At 36.4% G+C, this 22,478-nt stretch overlaps 1 protein-coding gene across 1 annotated transcript; it reads right to left on the reverse strand.

The window, feature by feature from the left end:
- Nucleotides 1-496: 496 nt before the first annotated feature.
- On the reverse strand, nucleotides 497-21,310 carry LOC109101916 (coagulation factor VIII-like). Its single transcript, XM_042769873.1, has 25 exons — nucleotides 21,122-21,310; nucleotides 20,262-20,359; nucleotides 20,041-20,163; nucleotides 19,370-19,582; nucleotides 19,091-19,264; nucleotides 16,393-16,617; nucleotides 15,474-15,726; nucleotides 15,224-15,404; nucleotides 14,561-14,648; nucleotides 13,698-13,915; nucleotides 12,925-13,075; nucleotides 12,566-12,775; nucleotides 11,302-12,394; nucleotides 10,387-10,552; nucleotides 9,448-9,690; nucleotides 8,681-8,909; nucleotides 7,992-8,174; nucleotides 6,969-7,085; nucleotides 6,768-6,839; nucleotides 6,154-6,239; nucleotides 5,415-5,576; nucleotides 4,928-5,072; nucleotides 2,451-2,599; nucleotides 1,682-1,864; nucleotides 497-1,310 (listed from the first exon to the last, which is right to left on the reverse strand). Exons 1-25 carry the CDS (start codon nucleotides 21,268-21,270, stop codon nucleotides 1,155-1,157), a joined length of 5,067 nt encoding a protein of 1,688 aa, XP_042625807.1. The 5' UTR covers nucleotides 21,271-21,310; the 3' UTR covers nucleotides 497-1,154.
- Between the last annotated feature and the right edge of the window lie 1,168 nt (nucleotides 21,311-22,478).

A 22,478-nucleotide genomic window follows, 5' to 3' on the forward strand; every position in this document is an offset into this window, starting at 1 on the left:
CTGACTTCTTTCAGAATCAGGCCTTCATTTTCCCTCCAAGCTAAACACATCCCCAGAGCACTTCCTGTCAAACAGGAACTGATAGTACGCTCCATTTTTATCTCGGTAAGAACATGGTAATGTTATCGTATTCCTGTGGGCCTCTTCATCCCACCCTTTGCCTGCAAGTCTGTCTGTTTCTCTTGTTCATTCTCTCACCGCATGCAGAACTGTGACGTGACCGCAAAAACAATAAACCACATTTCATTCATCTGCATCGCCAGTAATTTCACACATTTTATGGAGACTTTGTGTGTGTGTGTGTGCATAAATGTGTGCATTTTGATGAAGAATCAGATATTATAGTCATAAATAATAAGAAGAATGATGTATGCCAGGTATTGAAAACAGATTTATTGACTTTTACTGGCAAAACACCATAAGGGAAGAAAACAGTGTGTGAAAGAATAATATTTGTCAAAGAAACACAAAGCACATAGACGCTGGGGAAATCAAGGCATTTTCATCGTCTTTTTATTTCCATAATTAAACATTAAATATCTGAAGGGAAAAAAAAAATAAACCTGTTTCACAGTGCAAAATACGAAAGTACAGCATATGCAGATTCAGTAGTTATTCCAGACCAGAATATACAAACATCTAATAACCAAACATACAATCTCTTTTTATATGCAAGGGTACATTTACTAGAAAAATAGATATTGGTAGTTTATTCCCAATAATAATAATATTAATGTCTCAAAACCAGACATTAAAATGAACAGTGAACATTTATAACATACAGCCAACCAGATACAAAACACTTATCATCATATCACATGACGAAAACCTGTTCTAGAGAGAAACCTATGTAGTGCTTATGTGGGCTCTGTTCAAAGCCAAAGTGAGCTGCCTACCTAGACAGCATTTTTAGGCATCATAGGCAGTCTCCCAGCTGACAAATGCACGAAACCACTCTAAAACCCCCCGACCGGCCTGGCTAGTTACTACCTGTGAAGAACTTTTCAGATCAGTCACATACTATATGTGCGTACAGTTCAGTTATGATGCCAACGTATGGTTTGGAACAGAGCATTGTGTTTTTATAAAATTATTTTATAAAATGTAGTGAAAAACCATCTCTTTCAACCACAATGGATGGATCTCACTTTTTCTCAAAGTGTTTGTTGAGTGTCACAGCCCAAAAACTCCAGCCGCAGGGCAATACTGTTGACCCAGCCTTTCGGGTGAATCCGTATAAAGCGTGTGAACAGGGGAGGATCAAACACGTTCAGCACCTCCTCGTCATGCTCGCTGTTTCCTTCAAAGATCTACATCAGGATGAAAAAGAAACAAAACCCCATCAACATCAATCAGTGAGGGTCTCTCGTGAAAATAAATGATTTTACTGTTACTCTTGAATTTATACTCTAATATAGGTGCTTCAATCTTTGCATTACAGTAATTTTCTTATTTTATCTAAACAAAAAAATGCACATTTTAATTTTGTGGGGAAAAGTGCTTAATTATCAAGAAAAGAATGCAATAATGTAAAAAAAAAAAAAAAAAAAAAAAAGTCTTAAATAAACCTTTATTTCCAAAATGTATTTTTATTTTTATTTTGGAGTGAAATGCAACTTGGACTTTTTTCATGAGGCAAAATCTATTCTGCATCATTCAATATACACAAATAAAGCGGTACCTTTTCACTGTCTGTGCCATGCTCCTTCACACTGGTCCATCTGCGGCCGTCACTGCTAATAGAGATGATAAATTCAGTGACTGTCATTGGTTTCAGGACGGATCGGGCCCCCTGTGTGACCACCCCGGTCACTCTCTTTATTGAGAGAAAGTCCACCTGTAACCACTCGTGAGGGTTATTAGTCTATAGAACCAGAGAAGAAGAGGGGAAGACAGGAAGAGACAAAATATAAATTAAAACATTCACACTCAGAGCAATAATCTACCAAATAATAATAATACACACTCAGAGAAACAAATACCCATGTTTACACTGGATTATAAACAGATAAATGTGCAAAAATCTACCAAAAAATGGCTTGCACTTTATGAAAAGGCTGTAAGATCGGAATATGAAGGAATTTCTGTGTCGGTTTTTCACTGGTGTTTTACCAGAAAATGGATTATGCATTGCATTGTGTTGTGTGAGGGTTAAAGGAAATGTCTGAAAACTAATTTGATAATGTTGCAGCAAAAACTTTTCACACAGACAGACAGGACAGAGGAAACACTCTCACAATGGGCTTATAAAACACAAGGTCTAGAGAGAAAATTCACATTCACTCTCTCTAAGAAAAACATACAGTGATTAGACAGATAGACAGACAGATAGACAGACAGACAGACAGACAGATAGACAGACAGACAGACAGACAGACAGACAGATAGATAGATAGACAGATAGATAGATAGATAGATAGATAGATATGGATGGATGGGTGGACAGATACCTTGGGTCTCCATGCATTTGCTCGGCCCTTCTGGTGAAGTCTAGCGAGGTCGGGACTCCAGGACAGTAACCACTTGTTTAAGAAGGAGGAGGCACTGATGCTACTGCTGGGAATCAACCTGCGCTCCATTCCCAACGGCACAGAACAACCTGAAAAACACACAAACAAACATGCTCATATCCATTTGAAGTAGTGTGATTTTACTACCACAGAGATACACATTTTTTATTTATATTGTGACTTCTGTCTGATATACTATCTCAACTTATTTATGTATTTCTACATTTACAGGTGCATCTCAAAAAATTTGAATATCATGGAAAAGTTCATTTTTTCTAATTTACTTCCAAAAAAGCAAACTTTCTTATATTCTAGATTCACTGCACACTAACTGAAATATTTCAATAGTTTTTTGTTTTAATTCTCAAAGAACAATCAAAAAAAGATTTACAAAACAGAACTATTCAAGATCTCCAAAGCAGGTTTAATTATGCACTCAATACTCGGCTGGGGCTCCTTTTGCATGAATTACTGCTTCAGTGCGGCGTGGCATGAATTAAGGTGATCAGCCTGTGGCACTGCTGAGACGTTATTGAAGCCCAGGTTGCTTTGATAGCGGCCTTCAGCTCCTCTGTATTGCTTTTCAGATGTTACTTATCTTCCTCTTCACAATACCCCATAGATTCTCTGTGAGGTTCAGGTCAGGTGAGTTGGCTGGCCAATCAAGCACAGTAATATCATGGTCAGCAAACCACTTGAAAGTGGTTTTGGCACTGTGGTCAGGTGCTAAAGTCCTGCTGCAAAATGAAATCAGCATCTCCATAAAGCTTGTCAGCAGATGGAAGCATAAAGTGCTCCAAAATCTCCTGGTAGATGGCTGCATTGACTTTGAACTTGATAAAACACAATGAACCAACAAAAGCAGACGTCACAGCACCCCGAATCATCTCTGACTTCGGAAATTTTATACTGGTCTTTGGATTCTGTGCCTCTCAAGTCTTCCTCCAGACCTTGATTTCCAAATTGAAATGCTAAATTTATTTTCATCTGAAAAGAGGACTGTGGACCACTGAGCAACAGTCCAGTTCTTTTTGTCCTTACCCCAGATGAGATGCTTTTTAAGTTTTTTTCTGGTTCAGGAGTGGCTTTCCTGAAGACGTCTGAGCGTGGTGACTCTTGATGTGCTGACTCTGGCTTCAGTCCACCCCTTGTGAAGCTCTCCAAAGTTCTTGAATAGGCTTTTCCTGACAATCTTACCAAGGCTTTGGACATCCCTGTTGCTTGTGCACCTTTTCCTACCACACTTTTTCCTTCCAGTCAACTTTCTATGAATATATTTCGATACAGCAATCTGTGAACAGCCAGCCCTTTCAGCGATGACCTTCTGTGACTTACCCTCCTTGTGGAGGGTGTTGATGATCGTCTTCTGCAACATTTGAGTGTGTTCAGATCACACACTGTATAAAAACAGGTTCAGATGAGCAGGAAAATCCCTCCCACACAAATATTTGCTAACAAGTTATTCGTCCAATTTAATGCATATTGTACGCATTATTATCGATACTTCCGGATCGATTTGCCCATCCCTAGTACCCAGTATTTATACTCAAAATGAATCAAACTAATCAAGCTCAAAATGGAATATTATAATTTTTTGAGATACTGAATTTTTAATTAAGACCATTTCCATGACATTCTACTTTTCTGAGATGCACCTGTATGTACCTATATCAAAGCCAAAGATCTTGCTATGGATTTCAAGTGCAAAGATTATTATTTTTTTTTTACACATAATTCTTAAAGGAAATATGTTAATGAAGTTCAGTTTTGTTTATTTTAGTACATCAAGTTGAAATAAATGAAAATGGGAAATACTGCATGCCAAATATTAAGATTGATAAAATAAGTAGATAAAATAAGCTACATTAAATATTTATATTAATCAGATATAGTAAGTTTACATTTAATTTATCATTTATTTCAAATAACATTTTTCTTATGGTTTTTAGTTTTAGTTAACTATAATAACCCTGATTTGAAGAACATATTAGGTCCTTGTATTGGAGAAGTGTTTCTGAATGTGCAGAAACATACATCATTCAGTTCTCTCAATTAAAAGAACTTCTTGACTTTTCTCTGATAATGAAGCTTTGAACATTGCCACTGATGCATAAAGGGAGTAAAGGTGTTGAAAAGCAAGAGAGAGTAAACAAGGAACATTTAGAAAGCCTTGAACTGGATCTTTCTGATGCTACAAGCAGGATGACAGATGCTCATGAACTAACAAAAACATCCAAAGCTTTCAGCTTTCCATAATTATATCCGCACATGCTGATGAAAATGGCATACAAAGGCAAACAAGAAATGTGCTTTGCAAAGACCTTTAGAGTCTTGTCATTTGCATAGTGTCTTTTCCTCCAGTCCTCCAGTTTTATTTGTTAGAAAGTGCTGTTATCAATCTGTGAATGTCTACTCACTATTAAGGTCACATCCCAGCAGCTCAATCCTCAGTGTGGGCTGCTTCTGAAAGGTCAGTGGGTGAATTCGGATGTAGCGACCCACAATGGGTGGAGAAAACAAGTTCTCCTTTATTCTGGAACCGTCCATGTTTCCACTGAAGGTCTGAAAACAAACAAGAAAACAGATGTGAATAATACCAAAACTATGAAAGATACAAAAATAGTCAAATTTGTAATTAGGATAGCACTTCTTTTGAAATCAAAGCAAATCAGTTTCATTGGAAAAACCATTTGTAGGAGTTTGTTTCATCATGTGTTTCTTAAGATTTGCGCTGTTTAATGGGCAGATGATTTATGGCCGGCTAGAACTAAATAGCGGTGAAAGAAATATTTACTAACATTATAAGAGAACTTCAGGGAGGAAAAAGTAAAAGGCTACAAAAAGCACACAGTATGGCCCCTTTAAATCAGTTATGTTTGGAGAAATTCAGATGTTGGTACTGACGTAAGATGACTTGGTACTGTTTCCTTGGTAGGTAGTCCAGTTCTCCTGGTCGATGCTGTAACTGATGGTGTACAGGATGGTGAAATACTCGCTCAAACCCATCGAGGTCTTTGCACCCTGAGTCTGAATGCCATGAAGAAGCATGGGCCTTAACAGATCCACCTAAAACCACATACAGTAACAGAGAATAGATATGGAAAATGATCATATTCTGTTTTTACCAATGAATTTGTGCTTATTTACTAGAGCAATTCATAGCAATGGAATAGCGAGTTGTGCATTGCTAAAAATAACATTCGCAACAGAATTTTCAATTACTTTTCAGTGCTAAGATTAACTTTTCCAGGCCTTCCCAGTAATCAACTATCATATGAACCCTGCTAAAAATAGTGAATTGTTGTATATCCTGCACTTTTTTTTTCTCTTTCTCTTGCTTCCAGGGACTACTGAAGTAAAGGTTAAATAAAATATATTGCACAAACCTATTTATAGTTTTTAAAAGTATTTCCCACTTTGTCTTGCTGACAGTGAAAGTATAATATGTCATGACTTGCTGACTGTGGTGCAAAGAGTCACCATTGTCTGTGGCAAGTTGTGAAATATGAGCCAAAGATAAATCATAATGTGTTATTCTTAACTATAAAAATGAGTCATCACAGTCCATGACCGGGTAGCAGTTTTTTTTTTAAATGAGCCAAAGAACAGCATGTTACGTCTGCAAACAGAAGATTTCTTTTACCTGGAGCCAGGAGTTTGTGCCGGTGCCCATCCAGGCATTAATAGAGCCAGATAACTCAAGTCTGGCTAAACTTGGCTTCCAGTTACCTGTAACAGAAATCAGATTTCAACAATTCAATAAATGTAGAAATATTTTATTAAAAACACTATATTTTGTGGCCCAAGTCAAAAAATCTTAAATCCTATTAATATCACCACTTTCAAGACAAATATAGTGGCACAGATTACAAACCCACTGAAGACATTAGACTTTTGAATACATTTATTGTATTATTATTATTTTTTTATTTTTTTATTGCATTTTATTGCTCTTTTCAGGGTCATTATAGTTAACTAAAACTATGTCTTGTTTCATTATTTTAAATAAAATAATTAAAACACAAAATGACAAAAACACTACTAATAGTTAAAAAATAGAGTAAAAACAGAATCTAAAAATAAAATATTTATTTTTGCAATTGCAAATCAGCATATTCGATTAATTTCTGACTGAAGCCTGGAGTAATGATGCTAACATTAAAGTAAAATTAAAGTAAAAAAAAAAAAATAAAAACAAATAAAATCTAATTCAACAAAACAGTAAATCAATGATACTAAATTAACCCTGTTTCTTACCATAGTGGTCAGAGGCTGTTATTTGTTTGTTGTCAATCCATCCCGACTGCATTCCTAAAGGCTGAATGCACCCTGTTAAACAAGATCAATCAGTTTCAGGTGTCCTCTAACTATTAGTGACTCAAAACATGATTGCAGAAACAGGATGCCAAGAAAGATCCGTAACAGACTCTCATGGAGGAAGAGAGTTTAAGCTCTTACGTGGGTTGTAGACTATCAGCTTGGCCCTCATTCCTGCCATCTGATGTTCTCCGATAGTGCACTCTATTAACCAGGTGCCTACAATGGCTGGCCTCATCTCCACCGTCCCAAAAACTCCTGGCAAATGATACAAAATTATTACACTGATATACACTGCTGACCAAAAGTTTGGAGTAATTAAGATTTTTTTTTTAATGTTTTTAAAAGATAAATACAGTAAAAATGTAATAGTATTACAATTTCAAAGAATTGTTTTCTGTTGTAATGCATTTAATTTATTTCTGTGAATTGTCATTATCATTACTCCAGTCTTCAGTGTCACATGATCCTTCAGAAATCATTCTAATATACCTATTTGGTGCTCAATGGTACTTAACTACATAACGTATGGTATTATATATATATATATATATATATATATATATAATATATATATATATATATATATATTATATATGCTGTACATTTCCCTGCATGTTCTATTTTCGGAAAGTCAGCAGAATAACATAATGTTTGGTATTTTAATGTGACATGGTATAAGAACGATATCTTTGGCACAAGCTCTTTTCAGTATGCTCCATTATTTTCCTCCTGGGTATTTTCTGTTTTCTTTTGTATTCCGCTGTAACAGTATGAATAAAGACAATGAATACTGCACATTTGTGGTCTGCTGTCCCATTTTAATTTACAATATATCCCATGAATAATGCAGTGGAATGCATGAAGAATCTCTTGTTTTTCTCCCCAAATCCTCACGTCCAAATCCTTTCCAGGTTTTGACTGGAGTAATGATGCTGAAAATTCAGCTTTGCATCACAAGAATAAATTACATTTAACAATATATTCAAATAGAAAATAGTTATTTTAAAATGTAATAATATAAATGGAGCCTTGGTGAGCAGAAGAAGATTCATACTGTAGGTATATGCTGTGAGTTATGCTGAGTTACATTTAATGAATTGTGATTTGTAAATCTAACATACTAAAAGACATGTAAGGTGCCAGGTGATGGATTTGGTTTACCAGGATAGAGATTGAAAACTCCCATGCGGTGTTCCTCATATTTTCTGACTCCGAACGGCAGTCCGTGGAAGTGTACGGCGTGAAACTCTCCTTGACTTCCAACGTTGAAGAGGTGCCAGCGAGCCATCTGGTACTGTTCAACTATCAGGCCAGGAAGCGTCTCTGACACGTAGCCGTTAATAGCTACAAGTACCAATAAAACACAACACAATAATTACGGCTATTATTACATTTCCTATTATCTCTCGTAATACGTCAAGGTTATAGGTTCAGTTCCCAGGGAATGTGTAAACTAATAAAATTTATAACTTGAATGCACTGTAAGTTGCTTTGGATTAAATCATCTACCAAATGCATAAATGTAAATTTGCGTGTCACCCATAGTCAGTGAATTTCCAAATGTTTATATTTAGAAAAACTGGGTGTTTGGAACATTGGCAGTGCGTTTAATTCGTTCAGCATTATACATTATACATCTTGTTTTTTGTAAGTGTTTGTGTGTGTGATTTAACTACCAAATTCCATAACACAATAACAAGCATAAACACACATGTGCCCATTTGGTGTTATTAGCGTTGTCATAGAAACAAATCATATTTGAGACAGAGATAAGAAACAGACCAGACTGGTTGTTTCATAAGAAATCTCCAACACGAATGCAGGATTAATCATAAATTATGAAAATGTACCTGCAAACTTGTTGCTCATCTCAAACCACGGGTCGTCTACTTTGGCCTGGCAGGGCGGCGTGCAAAACTTCCTGATGTTGTAGTCGAGGTACCAGCTCTTTCTTTCATCAAAGGTGGTGAAGAGAAGGAAGAAATCTGTCACGTCAGGCTGAAGTAAGACGCGTGGACGGAGGGTACCAGGACGACATATGAGCACTGGACCGATCAGACCAGAGTTTATGTCCTTCTCCTGGTGGACACAAAAGGAATACAGAAGTTGTTATTTAAGTTTACATTTATGTGTTTATGTGCATTACATTCAATCTAAACATTTTATCATTTCATCCATTATCAGGGAATTTTTTGTTGAGTGTCATATTTGATCAGGATTTTATGGCTCATCTGTCTCATATGTAGTGAGAATATGGAGCTCATACTCTCATATTGATTTTTCTAAAAAATGATGCATGGATAATCCAGTAAATCTCGAAAATATTTCTAACAATATAAATGTTATACTTAAGTTTACTTTATAAAAATCAGATTTCACAGTAAACAGACATCTGGACCATGACCTGAAGGTGACCTGATGTTTTCACAATTATACTAAAGGTCTTACTTGCTAAAAAGTAGAAACTATTAATCATGTGTGTAGTAGATTGTGTGCAACATGTTTTTCGGCAAAGTTTTGATCATTTAGAGACCTTAGAAATGTGTGTTTCAAATATGATACAGAAGGCTGTATGTACAAAATGTAATTTTGATTTGTATGTTGCACACTGAATTACCATGTTGACGTTGGAGTAGTAGGCCCCAGCCTTGCAGTCAAACTCTGAAGCTGAGGGACCTTGTCGTCTGGAGACTCTCCAGTTGTAAACCCTCTCCTCCCCCGGAGGAACTGGATCACCTGGTAGTTCCTCGGCCTTGACCCCTTCTGGGCCCATTCCAGGGATAAAACTCCCCTGTGTCTTATCGTACACCCCATGCAAGTGGAAAGAGTATGGTCTGGACGCCAGGTTCTTGAAAACCACTTGTTGGAAAAGAAATGCAAGAAATTAGTGTGTGCAATTATAAAGGTGCAACCATTTTAGGAAATAAGCTAGAGGAGGAGAGAAAGGCAGAGAGAGAGAAAGAAGAGGATTTGTGTTTTGTTTTTTTGCAAGTGCATTGGTTTAAGGTTGTGAAGTGGTTAGGTGCTGGTGGAAAAGGTGTGACTTCAATTGTGTCTTCAAGAAGATTTCATGTTTTTTTGTGGATTAAATGGAGTTTGGCTGCTCATTTGAACGGAGAGGAGCAGAGAGAGTGAAGGGTCTGGAAAGTGACTTTGTTTCTTGTTTTGAAGGAACTGCAGGGCACTGTTCGTTCAGTGACAGTAGCTAACGGGCAGGAGCATACACTTTTAGGAGTGTGGTAGGGAGAATTGGATGTCACATTAGTGAAATTTCGTCAAAATTTAATGGGAATTTTTTTGTTGTCACTAATGTAGCAATGAATGAAGTACAGCTCACACAGTCACTTTCATACCAAGCAGCTTTCTGATGGTCACTGCAGCAAATTTGCATGACCAATTTGAACCTGTTGCAAAATCAGTGTAATCTTTCACCTTCACTTGAATTTCTATTGAAATGACTGGATTTCGCCCGTGAAAATTTGCCCGAATAACAGTAAATGTGAAAATTGAATTAAAAGGGCTCCTTTTAATAGCTCATATTAATGAAGAAACTTACAGTAAGAACATCATTACTTTCTGCCTTCAACACAGGACCCATAATGCCGAGATGCTCGTCCATTTCTCCTCGTTTGATCGGATGTTTGAAATCTCTGTCATGATAGGCTCTGAATACTACTTTTTTATAGGCTGGGAAATATTTTTTCATTCCCCTCCGCATCTCCCTGTGGACACATGAAATATTTAGTGCAAGTACAATTGACCAAACTGTTAAGGCTGGTTTTAGGCTTAATTAGAAAAGCAATAATAATAATATCTAAAACAGCACTGCATTGTGACATTATTTTTATGACAAATAAGGATTGTTTTTCTGCTCATCTAAATAGATATGATTCAATCACACCACCGAAAATTAGATTTTATACAATATGTAACATTTCTATATATATATAATTTCATGTTATATTTGTGTGATTCTCCCAAATGGAAATTCTTGAGAATTGTCCGCTTAAATGACCAAAAATGTGGTTGTGACATTATTTTTATCATAAATAAGGATTTTAAGGCATTTTTGCTCTACAACTAACTATATACAACCATAAACAACTAAACTAAATGGATCTGATTGAATCTGACACCTCCAAAAATTTGATTTTATACGCCAAAATTCAGGAATTCTTTACCATTGCTTTTTTGCCAACTGGATTCTGTTTCCTAATTTAAAACTCCTAGTTTAAAAAACGCATTTGTTTAGAACAGCTTTTAGTGATTTGATTGTTTGATTTGAAAGTTTGTGTTTTTGTATTGTTTGTATTTAATTGATTCTGCTATAAATAAAAGGTATTGATGTTTTTGTTTTTATTATTATTAATATTTTCATCATTAACTAACATTAGAAACGTTAGAAATTCTTTAGGAATGTCTTCTAAAATGACCTAAAATGTGGTTGTGGCACATCAGAATGTTTTGTTACCTTGGTTTGACGAGCTGAGATGGTTTATTGATCCCATAATCCCACATGATTTCCTCTGCTGCGATGTAGTAGCTTCTGAACCTTGATTCTGTGGACCTAATACCGACATTATTTTCAACATGATGATCCGAACCGAGCACACTTCCTTCATCGTCATAATCGTCATAGTCACTAGCCAGTGATTTCCTGCCATAGTTCTGGTTATCTGATGAATTTGACATTGGCTCTAAAACCATTTCCAGATTTGGTTGGAACTTCTTTGGATCTTTGTAGTAATAGCTATGAAGATTCAAACTTTCCTCCATCTTATCCTGCTTTGGACCAGAACTTCCAGATTCTTCAAGAACTTCGTTGTTGCTCAGAACTTTTGCATCCACTTTGTTTATTTTGTCTTTGGTGACACTCCAAAGTTCCCTTCGATTTCTCGCTTTGTCATACTTTTCCTCCATAGAGTCGTTTAGATGTTGGTTAGTTGACAGCTTTTTATCTTTAAAAAGGAATTTGCGTAATAGGTCATTTGTTGGATGTGTTTTAATGTGTTCGACTACATCCAACTGTATGCTTGCAATGTTCAAATTGTGATGTTCTCCTGTTAATTCCTTGTTTTCTGTGGTATTTAATATGACTGTAGGGTCAATCTCGTTTGGCCTTGTTCTGTAAGGCTCAGATTCATTATGGGACCTTTTCTGACGTCTCAACGAATTTCCGCCCAACTCCCCATCCAGTTGATCCAAAATATCCTGTGGAATACCGCCCTGTGATAACGCATCCAGATCATTTTCCTGCTTTACGGGAATATATCTTATCTCACACACAAGGGTTCTGTTTTGTTTCTCATTGTCTGAGATTGTGTTTACTCGCCCAATCGCAGAGTCTGTCACAGTTCTTTTTCGGCACACGTGAACGGCAATAGTGTGGTGCCTTCCCATTGTGCCTCGTGGAATCGGTAAGTCCTGTTCAGTGAACTCGAATTCTTCATCGTAGTCTTCGCTGTCCACCAAGGGTAGGACTCTTTCACAGTTAACAACCGTGTAGCGAACACTCATGCCTCGCTGTTTCAGAGACGGGTCAAATGCGCTGACCTCCCATTCACCTACAGTTCAAACATCAAGCATGTGAACATGGTATCAAAACAGGTTCCTGGTTTAATTATGAATGATTCTTATATTTGTCTTCATAATCTTTCATTGATAACTTGCTCCACCCCAAACAACATTCTGTGTCACCATCCCCTCCAACCAATATCTTGACCTCCAACGCTTACCTAGCATCTCCACTTCAGTGGTCACTGTGTCTCCAGACATCGGGAAGAGCGTGAGGACAGTGCCATATGCTTTATCCCTCTCAAACATATTTCCTGTGAAGTAGACTGACAGGAAGTTGTTTTGTATACCAATGCTCGCCACATGCCAGAGTATGACATCGCCAACACACAACCTGAATTGCAGGTGGTTGAACATGAACCCGTTAACAGCTGAAACAGACAGACAGAAAGTCTAAATAAAAAAAAGTGATTTAACAATTTAACTCATGACAACTTAGATTAACTAAGTTTTCATGCAATAATACAAATACCCAAAGCAACCCCAGATTATCCATTAGAGGTTAAAAATTCACACCCACTGTGCATGACATTTGAATTGTAGAAATCTGGATCGTTGCGGTCAATCTTAGTTGGATCTTCACTGTTTTTTTTCATGTTCTCCTCAAAGTACCAGCTTCTGTTTTCATCAAACACAGTGAACAAGAGCTTCTTCTCTTTATCTGACGTTACCTGTGAAAAAATATTATTTATTAATTTAATAATAAAAATAATTAATTCATCCGTCCATCCATCAGATAAACGAACATAGGCTCAATGGAAGTAAAATTTTTGCAAAACTAAAAAAAGATACCTATATGCATGCAATTCACTGCAGTTTCCAGCGGAAATGAACACTAGTGACAGTAAAACACCGACAAGTGTTATTCTTTTTCATGCAAATTATGATTACAGGGCAGATTATCTTCTAATAAAGGCTTATTTTCACATGGTTCCTTGCACAATAGTATGTTATGACCTCAAACAATTCACCATACACTAATACATTTTCATGTTTGCATCACATAAACAGCTCTACTGTATATGTATGGCTTGTCTACTGTAGTAAACTGGCTTGGTAGCGCAGCTGGTACAGCACTGCACTTGTGATGAGAAGCGCTCAAATACAAGTCCCGTTAAATCACGAAAAAAGAGCTCAAAGACTTAGCACCATTTTAGCACCATTTACTAGACATTTCACTTTGAATGTGCCACGAAATGTGCAAGAATCAACATAACGTCATTTTTGCTATATGCATTTTTTCCCCAGTCAGTCTAAGTTGAGATAAACAGATCTATGTTAGTCTCTTCTCACCACTCTGCCTTTTTTGTCCAGAGATTGGGATTTGCAGATGATGAGGGGTCCCACCAGCCCAGACGCCACATCCCGAACGGGATCCACCATACTCTGGTATAAGCGCGTAAGGCATCGCGGGTCGGCTTCCGTGGGTCCATCGTCTGCTGTCAGTTTCCAGAGGTACGTCATTATCTCACCGGGGGGAACGGCCAAAGAACGGAGGTCCACCTGTTTGTCTAACCCACAAAGAAAGAGAAATAAGTTCAACCCATTAAAAGTTATTTTTCATCCAACTTTCTAGAATAACCTGACACCAGGCTTATTAGCGTTAACTAAAACTAAAACAATAAAAAAAGAAAATTTTGTTAGTAAAATAAAATAAACATTAAATGAAATAAAATAACAAACTCCTTTTATTTAAGCTATTCGTCAAGGCAGCATTTCCCATTTTTGTTTCATTTACCTTGAAGTACTAAAATAGCTAAAACGGAAATAAAATTTCTAAATACTAACAAATATTATAAAAGTACTACACCCATTGTGTTGTGTCTTTCTTAGTTATTATACTTACTAATTAGTTATACTATACTAACTATACTATACTAACTAATGTTAACTTGTGGGACTTTATTGTATAGTCACTTATATTTGGTATAATGACACTAAACTGCATAATTGACTGTTGTCTCAAGCAAATGGTTTGACATTTATACAGTTAGCATATGCTTTTATTCAAAGATTTCCTGCATAGCTGTGCTGCTGCTGTGTGTGTGTGTGTGTGTGTGTGTGTGTGTGTATATATATATATATATATATTCCCTTACATGTGAATGTGAAAAAAAAAAGAAAAAAAAAAAAACATGAAATGCAATACTTCGTACCCTTGTTTGCGTTCTTCAAAGGCAGAATGCTGGTCAGGCCATTTGGATAAATGTTGAATGGTCGACTGGCCATATTTTTAAAACAAATCTGATGAAGATATACAAAAGAGTGAATTTCAGAAAACATTTTCACATCAAATTTAGTTGTCTCAGTTTAACACTTCAAAGTCAGCATGAAGTGAAAAATCATACATATTTTCTGAATGTGTCTTATTGATCTTATTGTAAACAATTCATCCATGCATGTTCCGCACTAATTTTTTTTCTTTTTTGATAATCTCACTGAGATGTACTTCACAATATGGATGAAAAAAATGTCACTGCTCTCGTTTCATTGCGGCATTAAATATCTAGAGGAACTGTGAATTATCTTCTTAAAGAACTCATTGGATTGGAAGATAATTAATGAATAACAACAGATAATCCTCTTAGAAAGCTATCAAATGAGTTTAGATCACGTAGGAATATAGCATACGTGTCATATGGACTATTTATAATGATTTTTACATCAAAAGCATCAGTATCAATTGATTGAAATGAAAAAGAATGACCAGTCTTTCTCCTTCTAGGTTCTATGAAAGAAATATATTTATACAGGTAAACATAAGGATGAATAAATGGAAATTGGGGGTTGAACTATCCCTTTAAATCCATATTTCCTACCTGAAATGTGTCTCCCACTTCCCCTCTGAGCTCTGGGCCGATCAGTATTTTGCCAGTGGTTTTCTTCACAGTAAAGGTCTTGTCTGTATACTCTACGAAAGCTACTTTCTTATAAATGCCACCTAAGTGCTGAGGACCTTTTCTGAACCACTCAGATTCTGCTGCTGACGATGATGAAGGCCTGAAGCATGAAAATCAACATTAGATTCGGTCGGTTTCACATCATTCATCTCAGGACATCAGGACGTACCGGTCGCTGCTTTGAGACGAATAGTCCCAATCCTTCTCCTCTGCAGCGATGTAATGAACCCACACTTTAGGTCTTCCCTTGGCACTCGATCGAAGCACTGATACAGGGCCTCCTTGCTTGAACACAATGGAAAACATGTTGTCTTCATCCTCCTCATCCTCATTCCCAGCATGTATGACGTTTCGTTTGTCTGGGATCGGGGCCACCATAGGTTCGGGACAGTTATCAACAGTGAAGAACGCATTCATACCAGCTGGAGAAGAGAGTTAAATCCAACATTAGAGAAACATCAGTGATTTACATTCATTTCTAAAGCAAACTTCTTGCAAATTCATTGAGACCATCAAAGTGCAAAGTACATATTTCTCAGGTCATCTTGACCTAAATATTTCTCCTTAAACAACCAACAATTTCTTGTGCAAGAAAAAGTCTGCATGATCACCTAACAAGCTAATCAAACTGTGCCATTGCAAATTTTGCTTGACTTTTACTTAAAACATCCAATTTAAAAAGATATAACATGTATAAAAAGATACAACAAAGCCACAAATTTATGCATCATTAATCAAGTCTTGCAGAAATCATTTTAATATGCTGATTTGCTGCTCAATAAACATTTCTGATTATTATCAGTGTCGAAAAAAGTTGTGCTGCTTTATATTTTTGTGGAGACAGATAGTTTTTCTCAGGACTCTTTGATGAATAGAAGAGCATTTATTTAAAACAGAAATCTTTTATAACATTATAAATATCTTAACTGCCACTTCTGGTCAATTTAATGCATTCTTACTGATTAAAAGTATTAATTTATTAAACAAAAAAAAACTTTATTTTGTCTTACAGAGTAAGTACTGATGAAGCATTATTATTATGATAGTACAAATACGAAACCTTTTGCATTGTATGATCAGAGTCTTACCTGTCTGATGAGAGTGGATCTTGCAAGAGATCAGAAACTTTCCGGTAGCAGACGGCTTCATCAGGGCCATAGTGAAGGTCATGGGTGTCATCTCTACAGTTACCCGCTTATGGTCGAACACCTTTAGGGTGTGTCCTTCAAACTGGATGCTGTGGATCTCTGGGGTTGACCCAAGACCAATAAGATGCCAGGACACCACTGGACTCTTCTGGCACACAGTAAGTCCTGATGAAATAACAATTACAGAATAGGTTTGAGAATTACAGCATGTAAAATACAACACAGTACAGTGTTGAATCTTATTAGACCTATAATAAACATGTCTACTCCAGTGAAAAGAAAAAAAAAGTTTAAAATAGATTTCACCAAGTCTCACCAAGGCTGCATTTTATCAAAAATACAGTAAAAACAGTAATATTGTGAACAATTAATGACAAATGACAATGTCAGTGTCACATGATCCTTTGATGTAAGTAATATTTTTTTTAAGGAATTAATACTTTTATTCAGCAAGGATGCATTAAATTGATCGAATGTGACAGTAAAGACATTTATAATGGTACAGAAGTAAATGCTATTCTTTTTAACTTTCTATCCATCAAATAATTCTGTAAAAATGTATCACGGTTTGCACAAAAATATGAAGCAGAATAACTGTTTTCAACATCAATAATATTTAGAAATGTTTATTGAGCAGTAAATAAGCATATTAGAATGATTTCTGAAGGACCATGTGACACTGAAGACTGGAGTAATGATGCTGAAAATTCAGCTTTGCATTTCAGGAATAATAAATAAATAAATTTTTAAACATATTATAAAAATATTTCACCATATTACTGTTTTTACCATATTTTTGATGAAATAAATGCAGCCTTAGTGAGCAGAAGAGACTTCTTTCAAAAACATTAAAAAAATCTTCATTAATCCAAACTTTGGGTAACGTATATTTATATTTTTCATAAAGAAAATGAAGACTTTAAGTAACTTTAATACACTTTTTGCATTCATTTATGGCATTATTTTAATTCCAATCAAACAAAAATTCTACTCTAAAATGTATTATTACTGTAATGTTCCAACTACTGTTCTTTAGGGGTGTCTGTCCACAATCAGTCCCCTCATATTAAATATTGTTAACACTTCTCTTATTACTGAGATTGTTCTGTGTGAACTTAAGGTTGCAGCTATCACACCAGTCCCTAAAAAGCCTGGATGTGATACCTCTGATCTAACAAATAACAGGCCCATTTCAAATCTTACTTTTCTGGCTTAAGTCCTGGAATGTGTTGTTTTGGCACAATTACATTGTCATTTGTCATTAAACAACCTTTTAGAGCAATCTAGGTTTAAGTCGGGGCACAGTACTGAAACCGATTTGGTTCGCGTTATGAACGACCTCCTGGTCTCAGCTTACTATGGTGCCTCTAGTTCAGCACATGACACAGTATGTAACTCTACATTACTTGATAGACTAAAGAGTTGGCTCTGTATCTCTGGCACTGTGTTTGAATGGTTCAGATCCTACCTTACAAATAGATCCCAGTTTGTTGTTCTGGGAAATAACAAATCAGACATTAGTTGGGTTCAATATGGTGTCCCTCAGGGATCTGTTTTAGGGCCAATACTATTTACCATTTGCTGTATATGCTTCCTCCAAATATACATCAGTTCAAAGTCTGATGTTACAGTTTGTTCTCCAATCCCTTCTGAATGTTTGAACTGCAGGACATAAAAGTATGGATGCTTCACAACTTTCTCAAATTAAATAGCTTTATGACTGAGGTTCTTCTTATTGGCACACCAGCAGCTATCCACAAATGTAGCAGTTTTAATTTGACACTGGATAACAGCTCTGTACTGCCATCTATACAAGCTATGTGATATTTGATGTTAATTTGACATTGGAGGCTCACATTAGGAGGGTTACTAAATCAGCATTTTATCATCTCAGAAAATATTACTAGGATTAGGCCTTTCCTTTGTACACCTGATACTGAAAGGCTCATCAATTCTTTTGTCACTTCAAGAATTGATTACTGCAATTCTCTTTATAATGGTCTATCAGCAAAATCTATCAAACGACTACAATATATTCAGAACTCAGCAGCACGTGTTCTCACTCCCACGCCTCACGGCAGCACATCAGTGGTGTCCTCTGTAACTTGCACTGGCTTCCAGTTCAATCGCGTATTGAGTTTAAAACGCTTGTTTTAACTTATAAAGCTGTGCATGAATTATTTTGTGATTTAGTTACCCCTTCCCATCCTCTTCGCTCTGCTGGTTCTCTTCTTCTTTATCAGCCCCACTCCAGATAAAAACTATGGGACAGAGAGCCTTCTCTCGTGCCGCTCCGAGGTCATGAAATGCGCTTTCTTTGAATGTTCGAAGTGCTCCTACACTAAGTACTTCTAAGAAACTGTTGAAAACCCACCTCTTTAAAATTGCTTATCATGATTAAGCTGTTGATTAGGGTTTTGATTTGATTTATTTTGTTGTTTTATATTCTATCTTTGTATATTGTATTTTAATAGTTTTTTACATTGTTGTAGCGCTTTGGGTGTGAGAAAAGCGCATTATAAATAAAATGTATTATTATTATTATTAAAGTGAAAAATCTCATTCTCAACACTAATGATAACCATTTCTCAGCAGCTGATTTATGGCAGCTGCTCAGGTGTGGTGAGGGTGAACGCACCTGGTAATGTTGAGTTGATGTATCCATTGATGGTGTGGTACTGGGTTGGGCTGGATGTTTTCTTCAGTTTGTCTGCTCGGCCCACTTCCCGGTACCAACTTTTACTCTCATCAAAGACAGCAAGAAGCAAAATGAACTCCGGAGCCTTCCGCTGTCTCTCCTCGGTCAGAGCCTCTGAGAGGAACATTTTAAAGGACATATTTACCAGCATTCTCATTTAGTACAAAATATCAGTGATATTTTACTTGATATATTTGACAAATCCCAACTGAGTCACACCTGTCTTACAGATCAGGAGAGTCCCGATGAGTCCGCTGTTGAAATCTCGGACGATGTCCACCTGTGATGAGTAGATGTAGGTGAGACAGTCTGGATCTGATGTGGTTGGCCCGGAGTTGGGTGAAATGTCCCACACGTACTTGTAGTAACCACCAGGAGGCACTGCATCATCCGCTCGCTCCTGAACAGAACTATAATCATTGTACCCTGCGCCTGCCATTAAAAAACAGAAGGATGTTGAGGTTTATCTTTACACAATATGGTTTTTCAAAGCCATCAGTGTATTGCTGCATATCTCAGGTTATTGCTTTTGTTTTGCTGGGCAAGCCTGACTTTACTATATGTCGGTTTATACGGGAAATCACATGTATTTTACGCACTCTGGAATTTATCAGTATCTCCAGTGTTACAAAACAAATTACAGAATTCCAAAACAATTCATATAATGAACTTGTAATGCGGTAAATGTTAGACAATCTGGAATTAAATTATCTACATCTACAAGAAACTACTTTTAGAACATTTTAATAATATACAGAACCTTCTGTGGAATGGAAAGATTGCATGGATGTTAAAGGTTCTTCATGGAACCATCAATGCAATGAAGTTTATTTTTAAGAGTATACAGAATTTCAAAGAGATGAATGCAAATTCCATTCTGTTAGTTTTACCTTCCGATTGTTTCCAGTAGGGAATGCCGATGGGAGAAATACTGAAAAATTGTGATGCAAAGTTTTTGAAGTGCACCACAACCCTGTCGTTCACCACTGTTCTGATAGTCGGGCCTTGAATACCTGAAACAGATTATTTAACATTCTATTCATTTAATTCTAAATGTGTTGTTTTTTTTTTTCTTTTCCTAAGAAGCAGAAATGTTTAAGTTTATACTGACCAGCCCATGGAGGTTTTGACTTTGGTGTTGTAAAAGTGGAATCAGTGTATTCTGTATATACAGCCTTGATATATCTCTGGACGCCAGATGCAAATTTCCTGTTAGGAATTATTATGCAGTTACTATACATATTTACAATACAGTGTAATGCAACATATTACATTGCAACTTTATTAATCCATTATAGTTAGCAATTCATTGCTAAAGGAATAGTTCACTCAAAAATGAATATCTGCTGAAAATCTACTCATTGTATTTTAAAAATGTAGTACTAACTTGTAGTACTAACAGAATGTTTTGTCTTATAAAAGAGTATGCATGGTTGCAACAAATATGCATATTCAGCAAATGATCTGCTGCGGTTTCACACTAATGAGCTTGAACTGCTCTGAAAACACCAAATCAAAGCATGTTTGTTCTGACCGCATGCAATTCATGGACTGAAAAATCACTACGAGAATATATTAAATATAAATAACAGGCAGGCTTCTGTTCACTAAAACAATCAATCAAACTATGAATGACACTGACCGTATCTAACTGCAAACTATGTTCACATTCATTATGCTCTGTAAACTCTGGAAGCATAATTGAAATTTGGACAGCCCTCAAAGTTGTTGCTGGACTGAGTCCATGTCAAGTAATGCAAAGATCAAACACTTTTTTCAAAGCTGTTTCCTTTCTGTAATAACTAACTAATGACATTATGCTTGATTGTCACATTTCAGTTTGAACACAGTGGTGTTTTGAAAACACTGTAGAAGAAAAATCATAAAATATGTATAATAAATGACATAATAAATCTTTGTGGGTTGCAATAATTGAAAAGCATGTTTGTGCATAATAATAGAAATGCCCACCTTTGGTTTGCAGTCGGATCTGCTGTGTCTGTAAACACATATTCCCACTTAGTTTCCACTGCTGCGATGAAGAACTCCAAAGTCTTCGCCAGGACACAGGAAGACTTCAGACACACTGTGAAGGAGAGGAGGAACAGCACAACCTTCATCACTGGAGCACACGATTATGCTGACTGAATGTGATGCTGAGATGCTGTCAGGACATATTTAACTGCACAGGAAAAGTGTTTAAGGAGGAGCCAGAAAGAGAGCGAGACAGAGAAAGTATTCATGATAATCATGAGTAATTATGAGTGTGAGTAAGAAAGAAAGGATGGAAAGGAAAGGTTTGCTGGGTGCACTATTTTTGCCAGCTTCGAAAGTATTTTTAGTTCTTTTTTGTTTTTCTTCAAAAGCAGATGTTTTGAGCAATAATAATAGTGATGCTTGCATAAGCATTACCAACAGTCTTAGCATTTATACTTAAGGTTTAATTAGATAACCACTGAAAACAATGTTTCTTCAGCTTTATTTAACCAGAAACAAAATTGGATAAAAGGGAGGGAAAGTTGGGGGGAACACAAACAAAACAAACATCTGACCAATAGACATATAAACAGTACATTTTATTTTGGTGAATAATAGCACAAAGTGATCGCTTGTAAGCAACTCGCTTAAATTTTTGACTTTACAACTGTTCACGAGCTCCTCTATTTCTGCGGCTTGTTTAATTATTAAATGATTAATAACTTTTCACATATCCATACAACACAATATTGTTCATATTTTGTTCCTGTGCTATTTAGTTTCAGTCCATTATACGGCGATAAAGAAGCCTGACCGATGACAGCGCGGAGAGATATTATTGTTTTTATTTTTCAGGTGCGGACCGCGTCACCCACTGATCCTGCGGAGTGATATCATCGTTAGAAATGAGCAGAAAGACACTAATATGTGTAGTCCCGGTTAGTTTGCGCGGGAGAGTGGATTAAGCGGCGCATCTGCTTTAGGCATTTACATTTTGGATTTAAACTAGGATCTCGTCTACAGTCAGGCATCCGCTTTCTGTTTTCTCTTGTGTAAATAGGAAGCATGGTCTTTCTGTGTCGAGAACTCCTAGATCAGCCAAAAAAGAAGTCTTTCACAGCAGCCATAGTCTCTGTCAGGAATCACGTCACTGAAAGGTAACGGCGCCACCTAGTGGAGATCACGCGCACGCGAAAACACACATTTTTATTAATGCTTGAACAATAAATACAAAATAAAAGTGCCAAGGGTACACACACACAAACACACACACACAAACACACAGACACACACAAAACATTAAAAAACATAAAAAGTACATATTAACTATACATATATAAAACTAACAAAT

This window comes from Cyprinus carpio, chromosome A14 (genome assembly GCF_018340385.1).
Source record: "Cyprinus carpio isolate SPL01 chromosome A14, ASM1834038v1, whole genome shotgun sequence".
Classification (NCBI taxonomy): Eukaryota; Metazoa; Chordata; class Actinopteri; order Cypriniformes; family Cyprinidae; genus Cyprinus; species Cyprinus carpio.